Source organism: Myotis daubentonii, chromosome 1 (assembly GCF_963259705.1).
Source record: "Myotis daubentonii chromosome 1, mMyoDau2.1, whole genome shotgun sequence".
Taxonomy (NCBI): Eukaryota; Metazoa; Chordata; class Mammalia; order Chiroptera; family Vespertilionidae; genus Myotis; species Myotis daubentonii.
The window spans coordinates 188,383,693-188,406,756 of record NC_081840.1 but is presented as its reverse complement, the minus strand read 5'-3'; the positions used below and the strand labels follow the sequence as shown (position 1 = coordinate 188,406,756).

Genomic DNA, 23,064 nt, shown 5'->3' with positions numbered 1-23,064 from the left:
AGACGATCAGAGCCTGCCGGCCAGGGAAAGAAACCGAGAGGTGGTCAGTGCGCCTCATAGTGACTGGTCTAGCAGTCGTTCTGATCGTTCTGCCTTTAGGGTCAATTTGCATATTATCCTTTTATTATATAGGATTCCCTTATTTAGTACAAATGATTATCCTGTAAATAGCCATCAATGTTCCAGAAGAGAGAATTAGGAGTTAGAGAGTCTGGTGACTAGTGGAGCAGATATTTAAACCCGAGATATTCCTGAATCCAAGACATGCTGTTTGTGCTGAGCCACCTGGAAGTGACCTTGGACATCATCTAGCCCAACTTCACCTTATATCTAAATAAATACAGTATGTCTATGTTACTATTCATCAAAAGTTATTACCTGCCAGAGGCTATGCTAAGCACTTTATATACATTATCTAACCTACTACATATATTAAGCCATAAGGAGGTTAAGTCACTAGCTTAAAGTCACTGAGCTAGTTACTTCATGGTACAGTCTACAGGTAAACTTGAGATTGTCTGAAGCCTGAGTCCATAGTTATACTATATCAGCTCGATGTTTATCTGCAACATGAAAAAACTAAATTTGACAAAGGTTAAGTGACATTCCCAAGATCATCAGCTCTTTGGTGGCAGAATGAAGTCTAGACTCTAGATTTGCTGCCCACCAGTTGTGTGTTCCTTCTACTGTTCTGCAGTGGGCAACACTTGATCAGAAATGACATACGATAAAACCTAACCAAAATGGAGTTGGAGGACTTTATAGCTCCTGATTCTGCTATACATCAGAGCTCAGCCATCTGCATTCTCATGAGTTGCTATGGAGTTTGCTCATCTTTGGGAAATAAGGTATAGAAGTATCTTTCTGAGATATAGCTACTAAAAATATGCACATCCACCCATTATTTTCCTTTTTTATATCAGTGAACACTGAATATAGTAAATCAGAAAAGGGATTTCTGATAGTTCACTTTATAAATGGCTTTAAATTCTAGGTACAATTAAACTAAAGTTATTCAATGCATGAGGTGTTGTTTTTTTAAAAAATTTCTGTATTGTCAAGAGTAACATGTCAAAATATGGTGAAAATAGTTCTTTTCTGAGAAATGCTGGAAGCATCTCTAAGTTCAAGCAAGTTTCTTTCCAGTGCAGTGTGTATAATTAATCACCTTTCTCTGTTTCAAAATTGTCAGCCACAGAATGGAAACTTTAGCACTTACCAAAGGATCAAGTACTGAAATAAAAATAATCTGCCTTTTAGTTGTCACATGGCATCCATAAATCAAAGCCATTTTCTGGAAGAAAGTTGCTGTTATCTTTACTGAATGTGCAGCCATGGCTGTTGACCTTTGATAAGTGGAACGTAGGGTGTGATTTGGGCATTTCTTCTTGGATTCCTATATCGCTTCCCAGATGCCTGAAGAGCTTGTGAGGTATAGTGTATAGCATTATGGGAGGAAGACAAATATCAGGACCCTAGGAGGCCCTGTTCCTACCCTCACAGTTACTAATGGTGATGTCAGACCAAGTAGAGATTCTTAATCTCACGTTCCTCCTACCTTCCTTCATGTTCTCTTTTGCACCCAGGCCTTGCTGTATTTTGACCCTGCAGTAGTGATGAAAAATAGGCACCCCATGCTTGATAAAGAATGATGCAGGCCAAAAAACTTTGCCTATCACATGTACTCAGTGCAGCTTGTCCCGCCACATGGAGCATTCCAGTCCTACTCTTTCATGTAACACACATTGAAGTAAGTCATGAAAAAGAAAGATAGATGATAACCCAATGTCAATGCACAAGGAGTAGACAAACTGTATGTCCAAGAATATCCGAGGCACAGACACATCTTTTCTCCTTGCTAAGGGTGACGTAGTGGCTTGAAAGACTTGTTGTGCCTCATTGTTGTACCAAATGTGGATTTGTTCATTCATTTAACCTCCTGAAACTCAGTATCTTCACATGTAAGAGATGAAGACTGATACTAATTGGTTGTGCATAAATTAGTCTCTGCATAAATGCTGCCTGGTTCTGCTCCCTGTCTCTCTGAGTAAGAAAGGAGTGGACACTCTGATTATATATGGATTGGCTATAAAATAAGATGGCACCTTTCAACCATGCAGTAGATTTTACATCCCTGGAAACAGGGTCTCTTTCTGCCAGACTTCTTAGATAGAAGAAGAAATTGTTCTCAATTATTTCAGGATGTGTATACTCTTGGTGTGAGAAGCCAGTGTTATTGTCATCCCCATCCCCACCTCAGCTCCATTGTGACATGGTGCTACGCTAAAGGATTTGTGTCTGTTTTCTGAATTAAACTCTATCTGTAGAAGAGAAGGATGTCATTTTAAGGAGAATATTGCTGGCTCTGAAGCTGTACAAAAAATGTGCTCAGTAATCATTATAATAAGGGTCTTCTAGGATGGCTTTTGAATGGAGATAGCACTTAGTGTATTTCAATTTTATTAGTTGATTAAAAAACACACCAATTTATTTGCAGTCATTTTATGTATATTATGTGAAAGTGAATGAAAAGTTGCAGGAGAATTTTGGGGGCAGTGGAACGAGGTGACTTAGGGAAGCTGATAGGTGGATACGTTAACTGGGGGGTTGGGGGGGGAAGACTGGGAACATCTCAGATTCCCAGAGAGCCATCTGCTCCACTCAGAGGGATGTTTAGATTTATGTAAACACTAGAGGCCCATTGCATGAAGAGATTCGTGCAACAGGCCTTGGAGAAAGCAAGCCTCGAGGGTTCTTCGCTCCAGCTGCAGCGGAGAAGCCAAGCCTCTTCAGTTTTCGGTTGTCTTCAGTCTTCAGTCTTCACTCAGGCCGGAGCCTTCAGTCTTCACTCCGTACCTGCATATGCAAAATAACCCTCCATCTTTGATGGGTTAATTTGCATACCCATCCTAATTGGCTGGTGGGTGTAGCGGAGTGATGACCAATTTGCATGTTTCTATTTTATTAGTGTAGATAAGTCATGCTTCTACAAACAAATAATTATTGTTCAGTTGAAGAGGGAAATCTTCCTAGTACCATTTTCTTTAGTATACACATAAAGCTACAGGGATCCCCTAATTCTCCCTACTATATTTACCACTAAATATATGTATGTCTTTTAAAGCTGTAGAATATCTTGACTCATTTAAAAACTATTTTATCTTACAGTTTTTGTGGTTCAGATTTACCGTCTTACATAAAGGGTCTTGTCATATTTTTATATTTAAAAATCCTCTCTTGATAGAGTACTGTCTTACATTTACAAGTGGACCTTTTTACAAATAAATGTGGGCTTCTCTAACTGAAGTTTGAAATGATGAAAAATATAGGAAACAGGCCAGTTTGCCACCATCCGAGGCATTGGTCCCAAATGATGCGATTAAAGTAGCATACTTGTGTAAGTCAGTGATGCTTTGTAGCTCATTTATCTTTGCTCTTGTTTTGCTAAAGGAAAATAATGGGTTGATTTCCAGAGATGTAACTCCAGGGAGGTGTGGCCGCAAAGGTTTAGCTACGATGTCCCTGCAGATTCACTTCCTCTAAGATAAAGTAAATGGAAGCCCCTGTCTGAGATGGCATTGGACAAGGAATTGTAATAAGAATATTTTTGGAATTGATGTCTTAGAGACTGCAGGTTGGAGGGCAATCTACTTTGTGTGTCCCCTTTGCTCCCCTCTGCACTTAAAAGCTTTCCTCTAAAAAAAAATAGCATTTGTGCATAAAATGTCACTGCTTATAAGAACCAGCTATGTGCAAGGTGAAATCAGGCTAAAACAACACTGAAGGTCACCACAAAGACTAAAACACCGTCCAAAGGGCTACATCACTTCTCCCCACTTGGCGGGATTGTATAATGTGATTTTATGTGCAGAAGCTTCAGGTATTATTTTCCGAATGGGTCAGAGTCATCTTCCGCCTTCTGTAGTCAACCACCTGTCACTTTAGTCACTTTGTTCTTTGAGCAATTCAGCCATTGGGGTAGGGAGGAAGACTAAATCGCACGCAAGGTAAAATAAATGATGATACTTGTATGGGTAAGACTCTATTGTTCGTATCTGTTTGCTATGTTTGCATGGCCCTCATAATAGCATATCAGGTGGCCTAACTTCCCTAGTGACACCAACACAAGAAGAAAAATGCCTTGCATTTTAACACCTGTGTTTTCTTCCTACTAGGGTGTGTTGGAGAGCTTCCTGGGCACGGCCGTCTCTGGAGCCATCTTCTGTCTCTTCGCTGGTCAGCCCCTCACTATTCTGAGCAGCACGGGGCCTGTTCTGGTTTTTGAGAGGCTTCTATTTAATTTCAGCAAGTATGTACAGACACATCTAATTGTAAATTAGGACTGTCACTGTAGAACATCCGTAGTCTAGATGGAGCATAGGATAGTGGTTCAGAAGACCAGAATATGGGAGTTGTAAGCCATGGAGGGTGAATGGCCCTGAGAGGTCAGTCCAATAGTCATTTTACATCTGATTCCATGAGGCCCATGCCTCCCCCATCATTGCCCCTTACCTTCCTGCTTGAGCTCCTTTGCCCTCTGACTTCCCGATGGGTTTGGTGGAGTGTGGAGCACCCACAGGACAGGAATGAAGAGAGGTCAGGATATGTGTCTGCCTCCCCACCTCCCTGTCTCGGCTTAGCACCCTTGCCTGGCAGTGGCTGGTCCCTTGAGTGCAGCCCCTGTAGGGCGGCTCCTACACCCTGTCTGTAGCCCTCAGCAGGGTCTGTTCCTTTCTTGGCCTTTTCAAACCAGGAGGTAGGAATGGCTTCCTGATGTTGCTGGTCCCTGTAAATAGCCCATTTGTTAAGTTGTTCTCAAAAAACCCATTTGAAAATGACTTCTAGTTCTTGCCATGACCCTGACTGACACACCAGAGATAGGAAGTGTCTTGTTCAAGGTCACATGGCTCATTCATGAAAGAGACTGGCTGCTCCAGTGGTCCTCTGCTCCTAACCTCCACTACAGTGTTTTTAGCTACAGATATACTGTAGCACTCAGCTGAGTAATAAGTAATATTTGTTGAGTGCTGACCATGTCCCAAGCATTATCTTATGTGTATTACATATACTCCCTCATTTAATTCTTGTAGCAGTCCTGTGAGGTAGGGCCGTGTTCTGCTTGATCGATGAGAAAGCTGGTGTGGAGTGGGTAAGTGGATTGCTGATGGTTACATCACCAGTCGTTGGCAGGGCTGGGATATGAGTCCCTGCTTTCTAACTCCATAGCATCCATTTCTTACAGAATCACTAGACATACTAATGGGCATGATAATTATGATATTAATATTTTCTTTTAGAAATTGACGGATCATTGTAAGAAGGAGAAAATCAAGTTAAGCAAATTATCCAAGTGGCCACATTAGCACACAAATGGGTTTGAAATAAAATTGGGTATTCCAGCCTCTTTCTAATGAACTTAATACCTTTAAGAGAAAATTGCCTTTACTGGCAGATCTCAACCCTGAAACAGATTTAAGAATTTCATAAAACTTCCTAGTACTCCTTGTTGGAATTTCCATATTATATTATTATACATTTTTAGTATTTCAATGTTAGAAATGTCATTACATGTATTATACCTCATGGACTTAACAACTCATATAAAATTGAAACTGTGTCCCATCAGAAATGATCACAAGATAGAGGAGGGGATGAGGACTTAAAACTAGCGGTTTGAAAACTGGGTTGAGAATATCAGCGAGGGTCTTCTGAGAATTTGAAGTTCTACATTTTAAATAATAATGTGAGTTTTCTCTAGCTCATTATTACATATCCCTCCTCTATTATAATTCTCAGAAAGACATTGGAAAGAATTCTGTTCATGTCAGTTTATAGAAAGAGTCAAACAGTTTTTATATGTTTAGGAAAACATTGTGTGAGACAAGAGAGCTTTTGTGGAAAGATTAAACAAGCATGTACTATAAACAGGAACAAACACGCACAACCTTTGCAGGAAGATTTATTGGATGCAATGTGATCAGAGCCTTAATCTACAGAAAATGTTTGCATCCCAGTTTACTTTAGATAATTGAAGGAGAGAGATTATTTCCTTTCACGAAGTAAGTTCCTTTCTCACTTTCCCTTCTGTTTCGTCATAATTGGTAACATAAACATAGTTCCAAGTAATTTATTTGAAAACAGTTGTAAAGCAGCAAGAAACCTTGTGAGTCAGTGCTGGATTTAAAGCGGGGTTTCTCACATGTTTCTTGTTGTGGCAAACCTGATTTTATTTACAGTGCTGTATCGTTTACTTAAATATTACAATGACAGTGCTCATATTTTGTCTAGATGCAGAGTATTTTGTGTAGATGGATAATTCCCACAGTGTGTTTCATCAATTAGTAGTCCCATGGATACTCTATGAAAAAAGGCTCCTGTGATCCTTATAAGTCTGGGAAATGCTGTATATTATATCTCCCTCTTGGCAGTTCACTTTATACTTTAGCTTACTAAGGGATCTGAGAAATCCTTCAGTAAAGAAACTGTTCTACTCTGTCTCTCCCAGACTTTCCCCAACATATTTTATAATTTTTTGAGAAATTGTTAAATTCTTGTTTTGTAGGTTCAGTAGGCTCAAACAGTAACTCTACATCATCCACAGATTTTCTCTGACATGGGATACAGGTTTTAATGCTTGCCCTGAAAACTGGAGAATCATAAAAAAAAATGTGAACGATGTGTGCTGTCACCTTTTAAAATTAGGAACAGGATGAAGGAAAGAGCTCACAACTGTTTCCCAATTTCTGCTGTCTCTTCTGCATTATTTTTGTACATTGTATCCCAATAATACAGAAATAGATGATTGGACAAGGCCCACCCACGTTATGGAAAGAGAAACGTCTTTGAGAGAGAAACATCCATTGGCTGCTTCACACACGCCCCCTACTGGGGATCAAGCCCAAGACCCAGGCATGTGCCCAGACCAGAAATCTAACCATGACCTCCTGGTTTATAGGTCAATGCTCAACCACTGAGCCATGCCGGCCAAGCAAGGAATTATTTCTTTATGGTGGCATAATAATATCACTAGACCAAATCCTTAAACTTGATATTTTCTGGAAAACAAGAATGAGCTTTTATCTAGTGGCTCAATGCGATCTTGCAATGTTAGCAGTCATACTGCAGACATTCAGCAGTTGCATATTATTCTTTGTGGTCATTGGAGGCGGAGTCTAACCTTTGTTTCTCCTTTTCAGGGACCATGATTTTGACTACTTGGAGTTTCGCCTTTGGATTGGCCTGTGGTCAGCCTTCCTGTGCTTCATTTTGGTAGCCACTGACGCCAGCTTCCTGGTTCAGTACTTTACTCGCTTCACTGAAGAGGGCTTCTCTTCTCTGATTAGCTTCATCTTTATCTACGATGCTTTTAAGAAGATGATCAAGCTAGCCGATTACTACCCCATCAACTCTGACTTCAAAGTGGGCTACAATACTCTCTTTTCCTGTACCTGTATGCCGCCCGACCCAGGTGAGGACATCGTGGGCAACATTTGTGCCTGCCTTGTGGTTGGAGGAAGGTGCGGGCTTTATGTGTGCAAGCTTTCAATATGGGAACGTGATCCTCAGGAAGGGGTTCATTTTATTTTCTCTGGGAGACCATCCTGCTGAATTTGAAGTGTCATTGCCTGAGGTATCTTAGCCATGTGATTCAATCAGGGAGTGGAATCAGGAGCTCTAGAATCTGACCATAACCAGCTCAATACTTTAAAATTAACTCAAACTGCATTAGTTGCAAGGAAACTGTGTGTGTGTTATTAGTAGTCTTATCTGATAGGTGAGGAAAGCAGGTACATACATTAACAGATACGAGAACCAGGCAAACTTAGACCTCTGAACATCTGTCCCATATTTCACTGCTCCTTTATTGCTACAGGAACCTCTTCCTTTAAGGAAACGCTAACTAGATTGATTTAAGCCTATAGAAGAAACAAAGGAGATACTAGTCCACTTTGTATATCTGAAGCATGAAATTAAAAATAAATGCATACTGGAGTCACCTGGCAGTAAAGTCGAGCCTTAATGTTCATCTCTGTTAGACAACATAAATAAGAAATGGAAAGGAAAAGAAGAAACAAAAGGAAAAAGAAAAGAGGAATGTTCTGTTCTCAGAAAAGATTTATACTCTAGAGTGAGGAAAGACATAAAAGTAAAATTAACTTCTGGATAAGAAATATGATTCTATATATCTTAGTACTTTAATATCCATCTTTCCAAACCTGAGACCTTTTTCACAAAAAAGTGTTCAACTTGGTCTTTGAAAAATTTTCTTGCAGTAATTCATCATCATTTTATATTATAGAAAGGCGTTTGGAAAAAAGGATTCACTTGGAGAAAAGTTGCTTTGCATCTGTCAGAGGCAGTTAAATGGTAATAGTGTTAGTGATCCCAAGTTATGCAGTCAGCTACATGTTGATGCCTCTTAATGTGATATACAGTCCATGCTCTTTGGAGTATAGAACCAGAGTTACAGCAGTGTTCTGAGGGCTGTGCAAACGTGGACAGGAGTGTGGGGCACATTCAGAAGAAACCCTCTTAATATTTATAGGAAAACAAATATGGTTATATTATAGACTACAATGCAAATGCTTTTGAGTTTAAAGACTAAACGAAATGCTACAGTGCTGGAATTTTGATGCGCGTGGCAGGCTGTGTCAGATTACTCCCAGGTGTTTGAGTTGTGTACCTTCATTCTTCTCTGTCGCTTTGGGGAGAAGTCTTACAGGACTGATATCATCTTGAGTGGTGAGAGGAAAGAGAACAGTATCTCTCTAAAAATGTGTCCATCAGCAACACTGATGAGAAGATAGGGCATTGTTGGGCTTTGCACTCATGGATTTTTGTTTTGTTTTGTTTAAGGAACATCAACACACATTAACACGTTAAGTGCCAAACCTGTTTTGTCTTCCTTTCCGTTTAGCCCGTGATATCTGATTTCATCGATAGGCTGGCGGCCGGAGACTGACAAGGTCCAAACAGAAAATATAGTGTCAGTCACCGGTGACTGACATGGCGCTTAAGAGAAAACCCAGGCTTAAAAGCAAAGCAGAGAGAGTATAAAGTGGAAATATGAAAATTCAGGAGAACATGAATCACATGTAATTATGAAGGCCTATTATTGTTAAGATGTATACTGACTGGAAATATTTTATAACTTAAAAAGTGTTTAGAAAGAATAGGTACTCAATACATGATGGATATTAGAATCAATTAAATATGCTTCCTGGAGACACACAGATGTTACCATTACACAGCTGTGTAGAGCTCTTCCCAGGAGAGAATGGGGTAAAACTCCCAGTCATCACCCATCCTGGACTTTCAGGGGAAGTCCGGAATGTAATGTTCAAAATATTGGATCACAGACATACAGCAGGTACTCAAATAAAATCATTTTGTTCAATGTCATTTTGTTATAAATTAATGAGATGCTGTAAGAGCTTAACTCTTGTTTATATCAGTTAGCCTACAGTAAAATTGGTTTTGTTATACATCATTTTGTCTAAAGTCACAACCTATCAACAATGTTAAGTGAGGATGTACTGTATTTAATTGTGGGATTTCAAACTCTACTTTTCATTTTTCATTTCTCTCTATTTGTATATATTTATGGAAGAGTCTATGAGCTGACTTCTTAGGCAAGTCTGAATAATCATACACCAAGATTTTCTAAAGGGCGAGCATACCACCCAGCAGTCCTGTGGTGAGAGGTGTTCATAAGGACAGATGAGGGCTTTGTCAGCACACCTGTCACAAGGAGAGCTCTGCCTGTTGTAAGCCAGGTGCCCACCTGAGGGGAATGGAAACTTGCAGCCATTGTTTTAATTGGATGCTGGCAGAAAAGGTAACATGAAACCCAGGAAGGCATACCTGAATGTGTTTTTATTATGAAAGACACAAAAAGGTTTTACATGTAATTTTCCTTCCAAGAAGGAACTTTGTTTTCTTGAAATAGTGATATTGAGGCTTAGACTGATCTGACCTTTGGCATGGCATGTACTGGCTGAAGTGGTGATGGCTCTTCCTTTGATCCGTGTCTCCCAGGGTGTGTACAAGTCAGTCCTAAATAGCTAGACAGTCCTCCTACCTCTGGTGGTGCCAGCAAAGCAGGGCTGTAGGGCTTCAGAGTCAGAAAATCACACATCCCAGTCCCAGCTAAGTAATGCCCAGTGTGTGACTTTGGGGAAAGCTCATGCTCCTGAGGTAGCTTAGTCTTGCCAGGTCACCTGACAAGTGGGGTTAAAAATAGAACCTACCTTATAGAATTGTTTTGAGGGGGGGGGAAAGGAGACATTATAGGGAAGGTACTTAGGACAGTTTCTAATATGTGATAAATAATTAAATGTTAACTGCCATTATTGTTGCTGTTATTCATTAAAATTTAAGGCTCATGAGTAGCCTTTAAGTAGGATGATATAGAACAGCAATTCTCAACCTGTGAGTCGCGACCCCTTTGGCCATCGAACAACCCTTTCACAGGGGTCGCCTAAGACCATCCTGCATATCAAATATTTACATTATGATTCATAACAGTAGCAACATTACAGTTATGAAGTAGCAACGAAAATAATTTTATGGTTGGGTCACAACATGAGGAACTGTATTTAAAGGGCCAGAAGGTTGAGAACCACTGATATAGAACAAAGAAATCAGTTTTCCTCATTCTCCCTTCTAAGCAAACATTCTTGGGCAGTTGGCCCATTCTACAATAGGACTGTTGGTGGAACTCTGTATTTTAGAGTCATCCAGATGAGTGGCACTCATGGCAGATGTGCTCATGAATGTGAGAATTACATAAACCTATGGAGATGGAATATGTTTCTGGTTTGGAGAAAAAGCAAATGGCTCTTTGAATTTTCATGACAGTCCATGCTTTACAAAACCCCTTAAGATTAATGATAGGGTATTTCTCCAAAAGTCTTAATATGTATTTATAGCAAATTGCAAAAATCCACCATAAATTTAGTACTTCATGATAGCAAACTGAAAAACGATAGCAAGAGAATAATGCAGTTTCACATACAGCTAGAGTAAGTATTCTAAAAACAACAAAAGACTGGTCTTTCATCGCAACATGCCCTCCTACTAAAAGAATTCAATCAATGAGTCAATAATATTTAAACTGGCGGGTGACTTGTTTTCCAACATGGGGGCAATATGTAACAATGAACCAAGAGCTGCACAGATGTAGCTGTGATCCTGCAAACTGAGAAATGATTTTACTGGAGGAAAATAGGAGTCATTTAATCACTAAGAAAACTCTACTCATGGCCACAATAATAATGTGAGTTTGTGTGTGATCTTTCTTGTTCTCACTTGGCTTCCCTAAAACTTCATCACTTTCTGAGTTTCCTTTTCTTTTTAAAATTTATTTCTTAAAGTCTCTATAATAATAAAAGCATAATATGCTAATTAGACTGGACATCCTTCTGGATGAAGCCACGACTGCGAGGGAAGCCTGGGTCCCGGGTGCCAGAGGGAAGCTGGTGCCGGCAGCCTACTCTTGCACGAATTTCATGCATCAGGCCTCTAGTAATTAGTATACAATCTTATGATGGCTATATTATGTTTCAAGTGTATCATATAGTGATTCTGCTTCTTTATGCCTTACAATGTGACCATATCACTAATTCTAGTAATCATGTGTCACCTTGTAAACTTACCACAATATTATTCACTATATTCCCCTTTCCCTTTGACTATAGTCGCCCATCCCCCATCCCTCCCTCTGGTAATCATCCCTTTGGTCTCTATTACTATGAGTCTGTTTTTGTTTTGTTTGATGGTTTTTAGATTCCACATGTAGGTGAAATCACACATATTTGTCTTTCTCTGCCTGACTTATTTCACTTAGCATAATACCCTCTAGATCTCTCTGAGTTTCCTTTTCTTAATATACCCTTTTCTCCCTTCCTCTGACTTCATCCATTGCTCAGTAACCCAGGTTGTTTACCCAGGTTCTCATTTACAGAAGAACTAAGGAAGCTCAGTTGCAAGTACTAAAGGGAAAATTGGCTGTGAAGTTTGACCTATCAGTCAGGTGGATGGTTTTTGTATTAAAAGTTCCTTTTCGCAGACATGGGATAGCTATTAGTTAATATAGAGGCAATAGGTGTTCTGTTACCCACTTTTTATTGATAGTTACATAGCAGAGGTGTATGAGAAAGAAGGCGATTTAGTTCAAAAGCCGAAAGTGAAAACTGAAAATATCTAATTGAAGGACAAGTCACAATATCTTATTTCATCACTAACATCCCAGTTTAGAAAATCGGTACTGTAAAAAAGTGTAAACAATATGTGCTTTCGTGTAAAAGAAACAGTTTGAATTTAAGCTCTGATGAGCAGTTTGACTTTGGGCTATGCCAATTACCTAATCTCTTTGTTTGATAATCTGTGAGCTGGGTTAGTAATTGTACTTTCTCTAGCAGTGGTTCTCAACCTTCCTAATGCCACGACCCTTTAATACAGTTCCTCATGTTGTGGTGATCCCCAACCATAAAATTATTTTCGTTGCTACTTCATAACTGTAACTTTGCTACTGTTATGAGTCGTAATGTAAATATCTGATATGCTATATGTGTTTTTCGATGGTCGTGACCCACAGGTTGAGAACCGCTGTTTAGAGGTTACTAAAAGGATTAAATGAAATGCCATATATAAAATTGTTTGGCACATAACAGGTACTGCATAAAAATTTGTGTTTTTTTTAAATTTCTCATTGCCCCACAAAAAATGCCCCAGACAATTTGTATTCATGTACAGGGGTTCAAACATTTTATTTTTCCTGAAAATTTCCTAGCAAAAAATACTGACTAAGCTTCTATGGGAAGCCTATAAAAAATTATCACCTAATATGCTGTGGTAGATAAATGTGAAACATTGAAGCCATATTTAAAGAGAAAGTGTTAAGGCGTTCAGTGCATCATAATTAGATAATTTAATACTATTCCACTGGATCTCAAGACTATGAAAGTGTTAGCAAGCATGCATACAGCATACAGTCATATAGAAGAAGGCTTTAAAGTCCTAGGGGTGAGATGGTCGGCTCTGCTAAGAGGAATCTAATTCATTCAAAAACATAAAAATCAGCCCTGGCCGGGTGGTTCAATTGGTTGGAGCATCATCCCATATACCCAAATGTCCCGGGTTTGCTCTCCGGTCAGGGCACATACCTAGGTACCTAAGTTGCTGGTTGATCCTCGGTTAGAGTGCCTACGAGAGGCAACAGATTGATGGTGAGGATTTTTTTTTAATTTTGTTTTATTGCTTAAAGTATTACAAAGAGTAGTACATATGTCTCCTTTTGTTTTGATGGTGAGGATTTTAAAAACAAACTATCCATTTTAAAACAACAACAATAACAAAAACAACAACAAAAAAAACAAAAATAAAAATAAAATAATAAAAAGCAAACAAATAAAACATAAATGTCGGAATTTTGTGAACAGGACATGGACTTTCTTTACCCTTTTTCCTTTCCCTCTGTCATTAAAAAAAATTTACTGAGGGTCTATTTCATTGTTTTTTTAAATAATTGTGCTACTTGCAATGAAGTAGAATACATATCCTCCCCCCACATATATATGTACAAATATTGCTTTTTATAAAATGTGTTGTTTTAAAATAGTATTAATTACTATTGGATGAACAAGATTGGATTTTCATTTGACCCAGACATTAGAAATAAATGTCACTCTAGTACCTGTGTTCATTTACTTAATGGGCCAAGGTGTCTATACACTCTCAGGCATGTTAATATTTTGGAAAGGATCGAAATAACTATTCTGACCAGGTGTTGGTTTTGTATCTGGAGGGGAAAGAAGCTTGGTAAAAATGATAAACCAATTAGAAAAGCAAGAAAAAATTGTCTCAAGGTAACAGACACTATGCTGTATTGTTAATAGAAGGGATATATTTTATTGATTCATTGTTGGCTGTCCTGGGGAGAACATGCTTAATAATGGATGAATGAGATGAATAAAGCCTTTTTCGGGCACCCAGTGCACCATTGGCCCTCGTATTCTAGTAAATGATGGCCTTTTTCCTGGTGTGAAACTGTAAGACCAAGTCAAGTGATTGCAGCTAGCCATGGCTTTCATTTCCATACTTCTGTTTTATTCACAGCATGAGGAGGCTTCCAGATGCTCTATGATGGTTGTCACTGGAGTGGAATTTCATTACCATTTCTTTCTATATAATTTTTCTATTATCTTAATAAATGTTACCCATCAGTATGTTATAACCATTAAAAAGAACTGCTGGACCACGTCTCCTGGGGTCCCATATTATAGTCAATATGTATTTCATAATTAGAAAGCCCATTAAAAGAAAATTAGGAAATAAAAGATAATCCTAACTTATCTTCCGTGACCTGCATCATATTCTATGTAATTTTTTTTATTATGTGTCATTCCCTCTTTAGATTATAAAGTAGGTTTAAACCATAGACTGATGGTTAAAGGGGAAGCCCTAGGCCCTCTGGTGCAGCATTGCTCAGGCTTCTGTTTGCAAGGACGCTGCACCCGCACCAGTCTTTTAAGAAAAGCAAAGATATTTGAAGGATCCATTGTTTCAGCTTCCTTTTACTGTCCCAACCTATCTTTCAGCACTTTCTGTACATGCTTGCAGCAGGAATCAGAAAAGGAAAAGCAATGAATTTGGATAATCACCAGACCTGGAATTTCTCTAGCTTAGGGTTGGTATAAAACACAGATGTTAAAAACATACCCCTGAATAATGTCTCTTCATATGCTAAAGGGAAGGAAAGTGAATATGAAAGAGAAGTTTTTGTGAAAATACTTCTATAAGTTTTGTGGCTAAACATATCCAGCTTCATACGGGTAGCAGCTCAGCTCTTTAACGTCCAGTGCAGGATCACAGTGAACATGGGAAAGCGTTCATGCCCCAAGCGGGTCATAACCTGAACTTGCCTGAATATAGTGACAATCTCAAGCATCAGGCCTGGTAACAATATGTAGGAAAACAAAAAGGATAAGAACAAGAAAGAGTGAAGAAAAACTTTCTGTTAATTTTGTTTTGAGATTAAAGGCTAAAATACTGGCAGGTAATTTCCCAGAGAGCTACTTCTCTCAGAGTTTCGCTCATTTGCCTTGTCATCCCTACAAAAGCCACTTTGCTTTTTTATTGATCTAGAAATTGAAAGCATAAATATTTGACTTTCTCCAGAGGCACATGTGTGCTCCAATTTTCCAGGGCCCTTAAAGAAAGTTTTATGACCAGGTAGGCAAGGAGCTTATTCAGTTTTATTCTGTATCTATTTTCCAGTTATTGAATTTCCTAAAGATGTTGCTGAAATCGAATGGGCTAAAACATTAAAGTTTTATTGTCATGACGAATACTCTTAAATGTATTATGATTCAGAGCAGGTTAGTCAGTTTCACATGATTGTAACCCCACAAGCTATGCGGAGGGTATAGTTTCAGATTTGGTTGACTTTTTTGAAGCACCCTCCCAATACCAGCCATTTTACTAGAGGAATTCCATAAACTACATTTTAATATATGTATTATAATACATATGCATTTAATTATCACATAAATTTGTGAGTTAGCTGACATTCTCTCCAGGGATATAATTCTGCTTTCTCCAGGTCATAACTAGTAAAGCTAGTAATAATCTTAGCTACCATTTATTTAGCTCTTACCTAGTACTGGACCCTGTGCTAACACTTATGCCTACAATGTCTTATTTAATCCACACAGTAACCTTCTGAGGTAGATAGTTCTAAATCCAATTTCACAAATGAGGGATTTGTAGTCAAGAGGAGTGACATAACTTCCTCAAGATTATGTGGCGAGGAAGTTTGGAGACCCTGTGCTTCTGAAGGTAGCAGGGCCAGAATTTCAGCCCAGTTCTCCCAGCGTCCCTTTCTCTCCATTGTGATGGGGTGGTACATGAAAGCAGACAGATCTGCCTCAGGGGCCAGTTGTTGCTCATACTTGACCTCATGGTCTTACATGAGCTTTTGCGTGTGTTCCTGATGGTACAGTTCCTGCTGATGTGTAAAGCAGAGGAGTCATGGGGTGGTTCCTGGTGCCAGGTTACTAGAGGATAAAGAAGGACAGCATTAAGCAATGCAGTTGATTGTCCCTCTGCAGAAGGTATACTAGCAAGGACACATGGATGTGTCCACGGATAGCTCCTACAGCCCGTTCTTTCTCTAGATCTCTCATGAAACATAAAGAAAGGAAAGCCAGCTAAAGAGTGAAAACTCACAGACACGGGTTTAAATGTCTCTTACTGACCACATTCATTCCCCTGTTCCAGAGGATCAGCTAGAATTTGATACGTGGGAAGGAGGATCAGGAAGTGAAAATCCAAGTAACATAAAACGATCAACCTGCGGAAACTCCCTGAAACCAAGTGTTGGGCACAGACTGTCCCGATAGCAGCGGCTGATTCTAAATAAGCCAGGCTCTTAGGGCAAGGACTTCCTTTGCCTCATAAGCCCCGGTGCTCAGCAAATAGTGAGGACAGGCAGAGTGCAGTGTATTTTGGCTTTTCCATTTGACCTTTCCAGAATCCTAATTAAGGATATTGCAAATTCTACATAAACAGAACATTCTGCAGTTGGTTGCCAAAATATTTGCATCGTATGTGTATCATGTATCAAATTCTAGATCCAAACGGTGACCAATGGCTCTTGTAGACCAAGCTCCCAATTGGAATTAGTCTTTTTTTTTCTGTGAGCTTAAATAAATTAACTTTTAATCTTATTTATGGACTCTACCATATTCTGCCAATATATATTTGTGGAAGTGCTTGTTTACATATTTCTCTTAAAGTCTTTCTCTTGAAGCAGCTGCTTATTAAAATAAGTTTGAAGAGTTGATATTTTTTTACTGTCCTTTTGATACTGGTCTTTTGGTATTTTGAGAGCCTATGTACTTTATTTAGGACCTTGACTCCGAGGAAAACTAAAAAGATAAAAGGAATTTTATGAACAGCATTGACGTGTCCCCAAAACTTAAGAGCAGTTGCTAAACGTTCAGACTGGAATCCTACTTTAGTTTCCCCATGGTCTTCATTACCTGTCATTCATTTCACACACGGAAAGCATTGACTATCTTTCCCCCTCCCTCCCCGCTCCTTGTTTTTATGCAGAGAAGTGTGTTGTGAAAAGACCTTCACTGCTTTGTGCAGGAAGCTCATAAGATTGCATTAAAGAACCTGGCTCAGGACAAGCGGCTTCCCAGGCCCCATCTAAGTAGTGCCTGTGGTTGCACATATGCTGTTTTCTTCCCAACACTCAGATATTTCAGTTCGTCAAGATTCACATCATCTAACACTAGCAACTGCTCTCCCACCTTGAACTCTGTGGCCACCTGTATCATCTTGATTTTGATAGTTAGAAATGCTGGGTAGGAAAAGAAAGAATGCTGAGCAGGTTTGGGTACCAACTCTACTTTGGATTGACCCTGTAACCCTGGGCAAGAACCCTGGCAGAGCGTGGTCCAGAGTCCCACTCAACACAAAAAGGGTATAAAAGTATACCTGCTCGATGGGCTTGTGTGTTTTTAAGTGAACAAATGGAGTAATGTGAGAAATGTGCTTCAAGCCTTTAGAACAAAATGGTAATAAAAATCTAGGTTTTGTGAAAGATAATTTGCTAACATCGTTCTTTTGGGAGTGGATGCATCTTTGGTTGTATCGCTTGGGCCAAGCAAACTTTCACCTGTTTTGATTCTTTCTGTGACCTGTAATGAAACAGAACATTCTAGTAAGCAAACAGTTTGTATGCGTGCTTGTTTTACGGAGGAAATGGGAACGCTTGGCAGCAACCAGCTTTAGGTTAAAAATTTAACAGTTCCAGAGCCTTCAAAGATCAGAATGGACTCTCAAACTGAGAACTAGGACTTAAGCTAAATATCTTCCCTCTTTTTATTTCTTTCCTTACTTCCTTGTGTTTGCTTTTATCTGCTCTCATTCATTTGTGACTACAAATTAAATGGCCCCTTTCCTAGCTTCTTTTATTGACCGTAAAGAAATATTTTTCAGCCTTATTGAAGTATAATTGACAAAAACAATTTTAATATACTTAAAGTATACAACAGGATGGTTTCATTTACATATGAATTGTGAAAGGTTTCCCATCAAGTTAATTAACACATCCACAACCTCACATATTTATTTTATTTGATGAGAACACTTAAGTTCTACTCTCAGCAAATTTTAATGAAGTAATACAGTATTATTAATTATAGTCACCATGTGTTACATTAGATCCTTAGATCTTATCCATCTTATAGAGAAAGTTCGTACCCTTTCACCAGCCTCTCCCTATTTCCCCATCCCCAGCCCCTGGCCACCACCATTTTACTCTCTGTTTTTTTTTTTCTTTTTGAGTTCGACCTATTTTTCTTTTCTTAAGATTCTATCTATAAGTGATACCAGGCAGTATTAGTCTTTGTCTTTGGCTCATTTCATTTAACATTAAAGTGCTTAATGTTTATCCACGTTGCTGCAAATAGCAGGATTTCCTTCTTTTTAAAAATTGAATAATAAACAAATATTTTTGAGTTCCTGTTTGTTAAGTGCCAAACTGGGCAGTTTCTGGGGAAATGCTGTAAACAAGACATGCCCCTTGTAGTCTTCCCTGATAGAGCTTACATTTGAAAGTTCACAGTCAAATAAACCTGTTTGGTTCTCCTTAAAAGTTTATGTAGTGGAGACCTACACCATGGCAAACTAAGAGGACAGGCTAGGGCAGAGATGGTGAAACTTTTGAGCTTGGCGTGTCAGCATTTTGAAAAATCCTAACTTAACTCTGGTGCTGTGTCACATATAGAAATTTTTTGATATTTGCAACCATAGTAAAACAAAGACTTGTATTTTTGATATTTATTTTATATATTTAAATGCCATTTAACAAAGAAAAATCAACCAAAAAAATGAGTTCGCGTGTCACCTCTGACACGCGTGTCATAGGTTCACCATCACTGGGCTAGGGGCTTGGGGAAGGGGTGGTGCTTGGGGACCAAACGATAATTAGCAATTTGGATGTTAAATCGAATGTGCAACCCTCAAAGACAAAAACCTGGTAACTGTTAATTGCCAGTATTCCCATACATTAGGAATATTCTGAGTGGCAATGTATTTTACAATACAAAAAGCTTCACATATTAAGAAAAAGGCTCATCTGATAAAGAAAACTGTTTTAATTATAGAATGCTTTTAAATACTAAATGAAATAGTCGCAAGAGGAGAGTTGGTTTAATAAATAAATTTGGTTCTTTGCAGGCAACATCTACAAATGATGTCAAATTAGATGAAATAATTTTAAAAATTAGATTAAATATTCATCCCAATTATATGCACTAGTATATAATTTATTATTTATTTATTACTGTGTGGTTTTTTTTGTTTTGTTTTCACACATTTTGCAAAGACATACCTTCTCATATACAGTCCAGACTTCCAAAAATTCCCAAGAGGTTGACTCTTATATAGTGAAACTCCAGTTTGTGAGTTTGACTCTACGTGAAGGCAGTCATCAACTTGTTAACAGCCATGTCTTCTACCGAAGTATGAAACCCAAAACAAATTTTAGTGCCTTCTCATTCAATATCTGCCATGTTTCTTACCAGATTAGAGTATGACAGATGTGTCCAAATTTTTGATTATTTTATCTAGGTGAAAGGTAAATATCTATAATAATGAAAGTATAATATGCTAATTAGACTGGACATCCTTCCAGATGACCTTCCAGACAAAGCTGGGGCTGCAAAGGAAGCCCGGGTCCCGGGTGCCAGAGGGAAGCCAGTTCCAGCAGCCAGGGGAAGGAAGGACTACTCTTGCATGAATTTCGTGCATCAGGCCTCTAGTAGTTTTAATAAAGAAAAATCAATTGTGCCCTTATATTGCTATTAAAGATATTTGTAATGCCTAGCCCTGCAGTTTTAGATGACCAGTTCTGTATTTTTTTTGTCATTTACATTTTACTTTTTTAGTAAAAATTATCTTTGTCTTACAGTTAATATCTCAATATCTAATGACACCACATTGGCTCCAGAGGAATTGCCAACTACTGACACGGTAAGTGACTTAATATTCCGAGCCACTTGTACACTTGCACATTGCATACCCTAATTATTATATTCATAATGTGATATCTCCTGCCACTCAGCAAGCCTAGCCCAAGCACGTTTAACACTCAGTGATGGTAGAAGGACAGAAATAACACTTTCCTTGCTCTATTTAGCTTGCTTTTTCTTTTGTGTGTGTGTGTGTGTGTGTGTGTGTGTGTGTGTGTGTGTGTGTTTTAAACTAGAGTGAATATTTTCTTCTACCGCATGCTTTTTAAACTTGCTTAGGAATTTAACTGCTTAGCCAATTAACTGTCACCTTGAAATATTTTCACAAGGTAAAGTGAGGGGAGTCGAGAAATGAGAGCATGGTGTCCTCTCTCTGTTCCTAGTACAATTAGGAATTCTTCCGACTGTGTTCTCCTCACTAAAGGGTGATTGTAGTGGGACATTTCCCCTGTCACTTAGAAAAACACCAAGCCTCTGTCACATGATATCCTTTCCCATGGCAAGTAACCAAGGGTCTTTAAGAGACTTGAACTAAGTTTTAAAAATGAGCTGTTTTGCATGGAAGGTCACACACTGGAAGGAGACTTTTGTGCTGGAGAAAAAGAGGAAAGTGCTGTCTCACACTTCCCATTGTGTTCCTCCTACCCTGCACATGGACTCTGACCAAAGACTATCAATCTCTCACTTATAAAGACGGAAACTATAATACCTTGTATTGATAGAGTGCCCATCTCTCAGGAGACCAGAACACTTCTGCAGGTATTACACACAACATTCCTTTCAAAGATGATGTTTTGTATCTTTCCTGGACAACTCTCACTTGACCCTATTTCTCTCTTGTTTTCATAGTCTGTGGCTCTCTTAACTTTTTAAAACTTTTCTATGACTTTCCCCAAACATAGCCTCTTTATTTCTTCCACATTTGAGTGTGTGTCTGTATGTGCATATACCTTTTAAAAGCCACATTGAGAAAAGAGTTCAGTTTTCAATCTTTGAGCCAGCCAGCCTATTGCCTGAAAGGATTTGATTTAAAATACAGAGAAAAATACTCTCTTCTAGACTTTAAAGAATTTTAATTAAAATCTAAAAATTTAAAAGTATATTTAATTAAAACCGTAAACAATAAAAGTTAATAAAACACTCGCTTCGCTTCCACTGACTTAAAAAGAGATTGTTCCTAACCTAATTATTTTTGTAACTAATCAAGGAAAGCTATAAAATTAATGAATTTTTAAGCCCTGTCTTTGGGCAAGACCTGGGGAGACTTCAGTAATTGATATATCGTAATTATAGTCAGATGACACTGTAAGATTCATGGAAAACAAATGGCAGTTTGTGACTATGATAGAGGATATAAAGGAACAATGATGATTATAATTTAACTGCCAATTATAGAGCATTTGCTACCAACAAGGTGTTGTACATGTCTTATAATCATTATAAGCCTTACTATGTATTATAATCATTAACACAAACTACCAGGCATGATTATCTCCATTTGCTAGATGAAAGAAACTGAAGTTCCAGAAGGTAAGAAATCTTTCTTGCTCTAGGTCACATAGCCATAAATTTGTAGAACAGAGAATTGAAGTCTGGGTAGTTCCAAGACTTGTGATATTGGAAACACTGAAGCACCATGATGCTTCAGTGTTTGCAAATTGAAATGTTTACCATCTCAGTTCCTATGAGTGCTGTATACTTCAGGGCAGCAGCCCCTCCTGTGTGCATTAATTGCACACTTTAATTAAATTGTTAAGTGGCTATGTTCAGAGAAAAAATTAGGAAAAATATGCATATGTGTATATATAATTATGAAAGATAATGTTTATTCTATTTTCATCTCTCCTTTTCTATCCATATCAATTCCTTTGTGTGTACTTTGAATAGACACACACACAGACAATATATAGGTAGATAATCTAGAAATGAGTATTGAAGAGGTAATATGATTATTATCATCAGCAATAACTACCATTTTTTAAGCACCTACTAGGGGACAGACTCTTTACATTAATTGTCTATAATCCTTACAATAACTTTGTGAGCTATTATGTAACCTGTAATTTATAGATGAAACAGAGGCTTAGAAAGGTTAACTGACCATCCAAAGGCCATATCACCAGTATATGGTAAAACCAGTATTTGAACTTAGGGCTTTCCAACTCCAAAATTTGCCCATTTCCATTGTTTGGGTAATCACAACTGTTTCATGTAGAAAACTTGCAGATATTGAGTTCTTATGTCAGACTGCCTAGCTTCAAATGCAAGGCTCCACTACTTACTAGCCTGTGGAAACCCAGTGATCCCACTTCTAGGAATATATCCCAAGAAACCAGAAACACCAATAAGAAAGGATATATGCATCCCTATGTTCATAGCAGCACAATTCACCATAGCTAAGATTTGGAAACAGCCTAAGTGCCCATCAACAGATGAATGGATTAGAAAACTGTGATACATCTACACAATAGAATACTACGCTGCTGTAAAAAAGAAGGAATTCTCACCATTTGCCACAGCATGGATGGAACTGGAGAGCATTATGCCAAGTGAAATAAGCCAGTTAGAGAAGGAAAAATACCACATGATCTCACTCATTTGTGGAATATAATAAACAACATAAACTGATGAACAAGGACAGATCCAGGGACGGAGAGGCATCGACCGGACCGTTGGGCCTCGGAGGGAAGGTAGGGGAGGGTGGGGGTAAGGGGGAGAGATCAACCAGAGGACTTATATGAAAGCATATAGGCCTAACCAATGGACATGGACAACAGGGGGGTGAGGGCATGAGTGGGGAGGTAGGGGGTAATGTGGGGATAAGGACACATATGTAATAAATTAATCAATAAAAAAATTTAAAAAAAATATCCTGTGGAAACTTCTGTTTCCCATTTGTAAACCGGTGATGGTAATAGTATTTACACCCAAGATACCAAAAGTAGGCTTACAGTTGTCAGTACACAAATCACAAAGTTTATTCTTGTTTTATTATTGACTAGAGGCCCAGTGGACA

The 23,064-nt window shown here is 38.5% G+C and overlaps 1 protein-coding gene across 5 annotated transcripts in view; it reads left to right on the top strand.

The window, feature by feature from the left end:
* SLC4A4 (solute carrier family 4 member 4) overlaps positions 1 to 23,064 on the top strand; it is a 340,638-nt gene that overhangs the window by 264,231 nt on the left and 53,343 nt on the right. For all 5 annotated transcript variants that reach the window (XM_059669116.1, XM_059669125.1, XM_059669135.1 and 2 more), the window contains 3 exons: positions 4,176 to 4,309; positions 7,197 to 7,468; positions 19,988 to 20,049. In XM_059669116.1, coding sequence (XP_059525099.1) covers positions 4,176 to 4,309; positions 7,197 to 7,468; positions 19,988 to 20,049 — 468 coding nt within the window. The remainder of the gene's footprint in view (positions 1 to 4,175; positions 4,310 to 7,196; positions 7,469 to 19,987; positions 20,050 to 23,064) is intronic.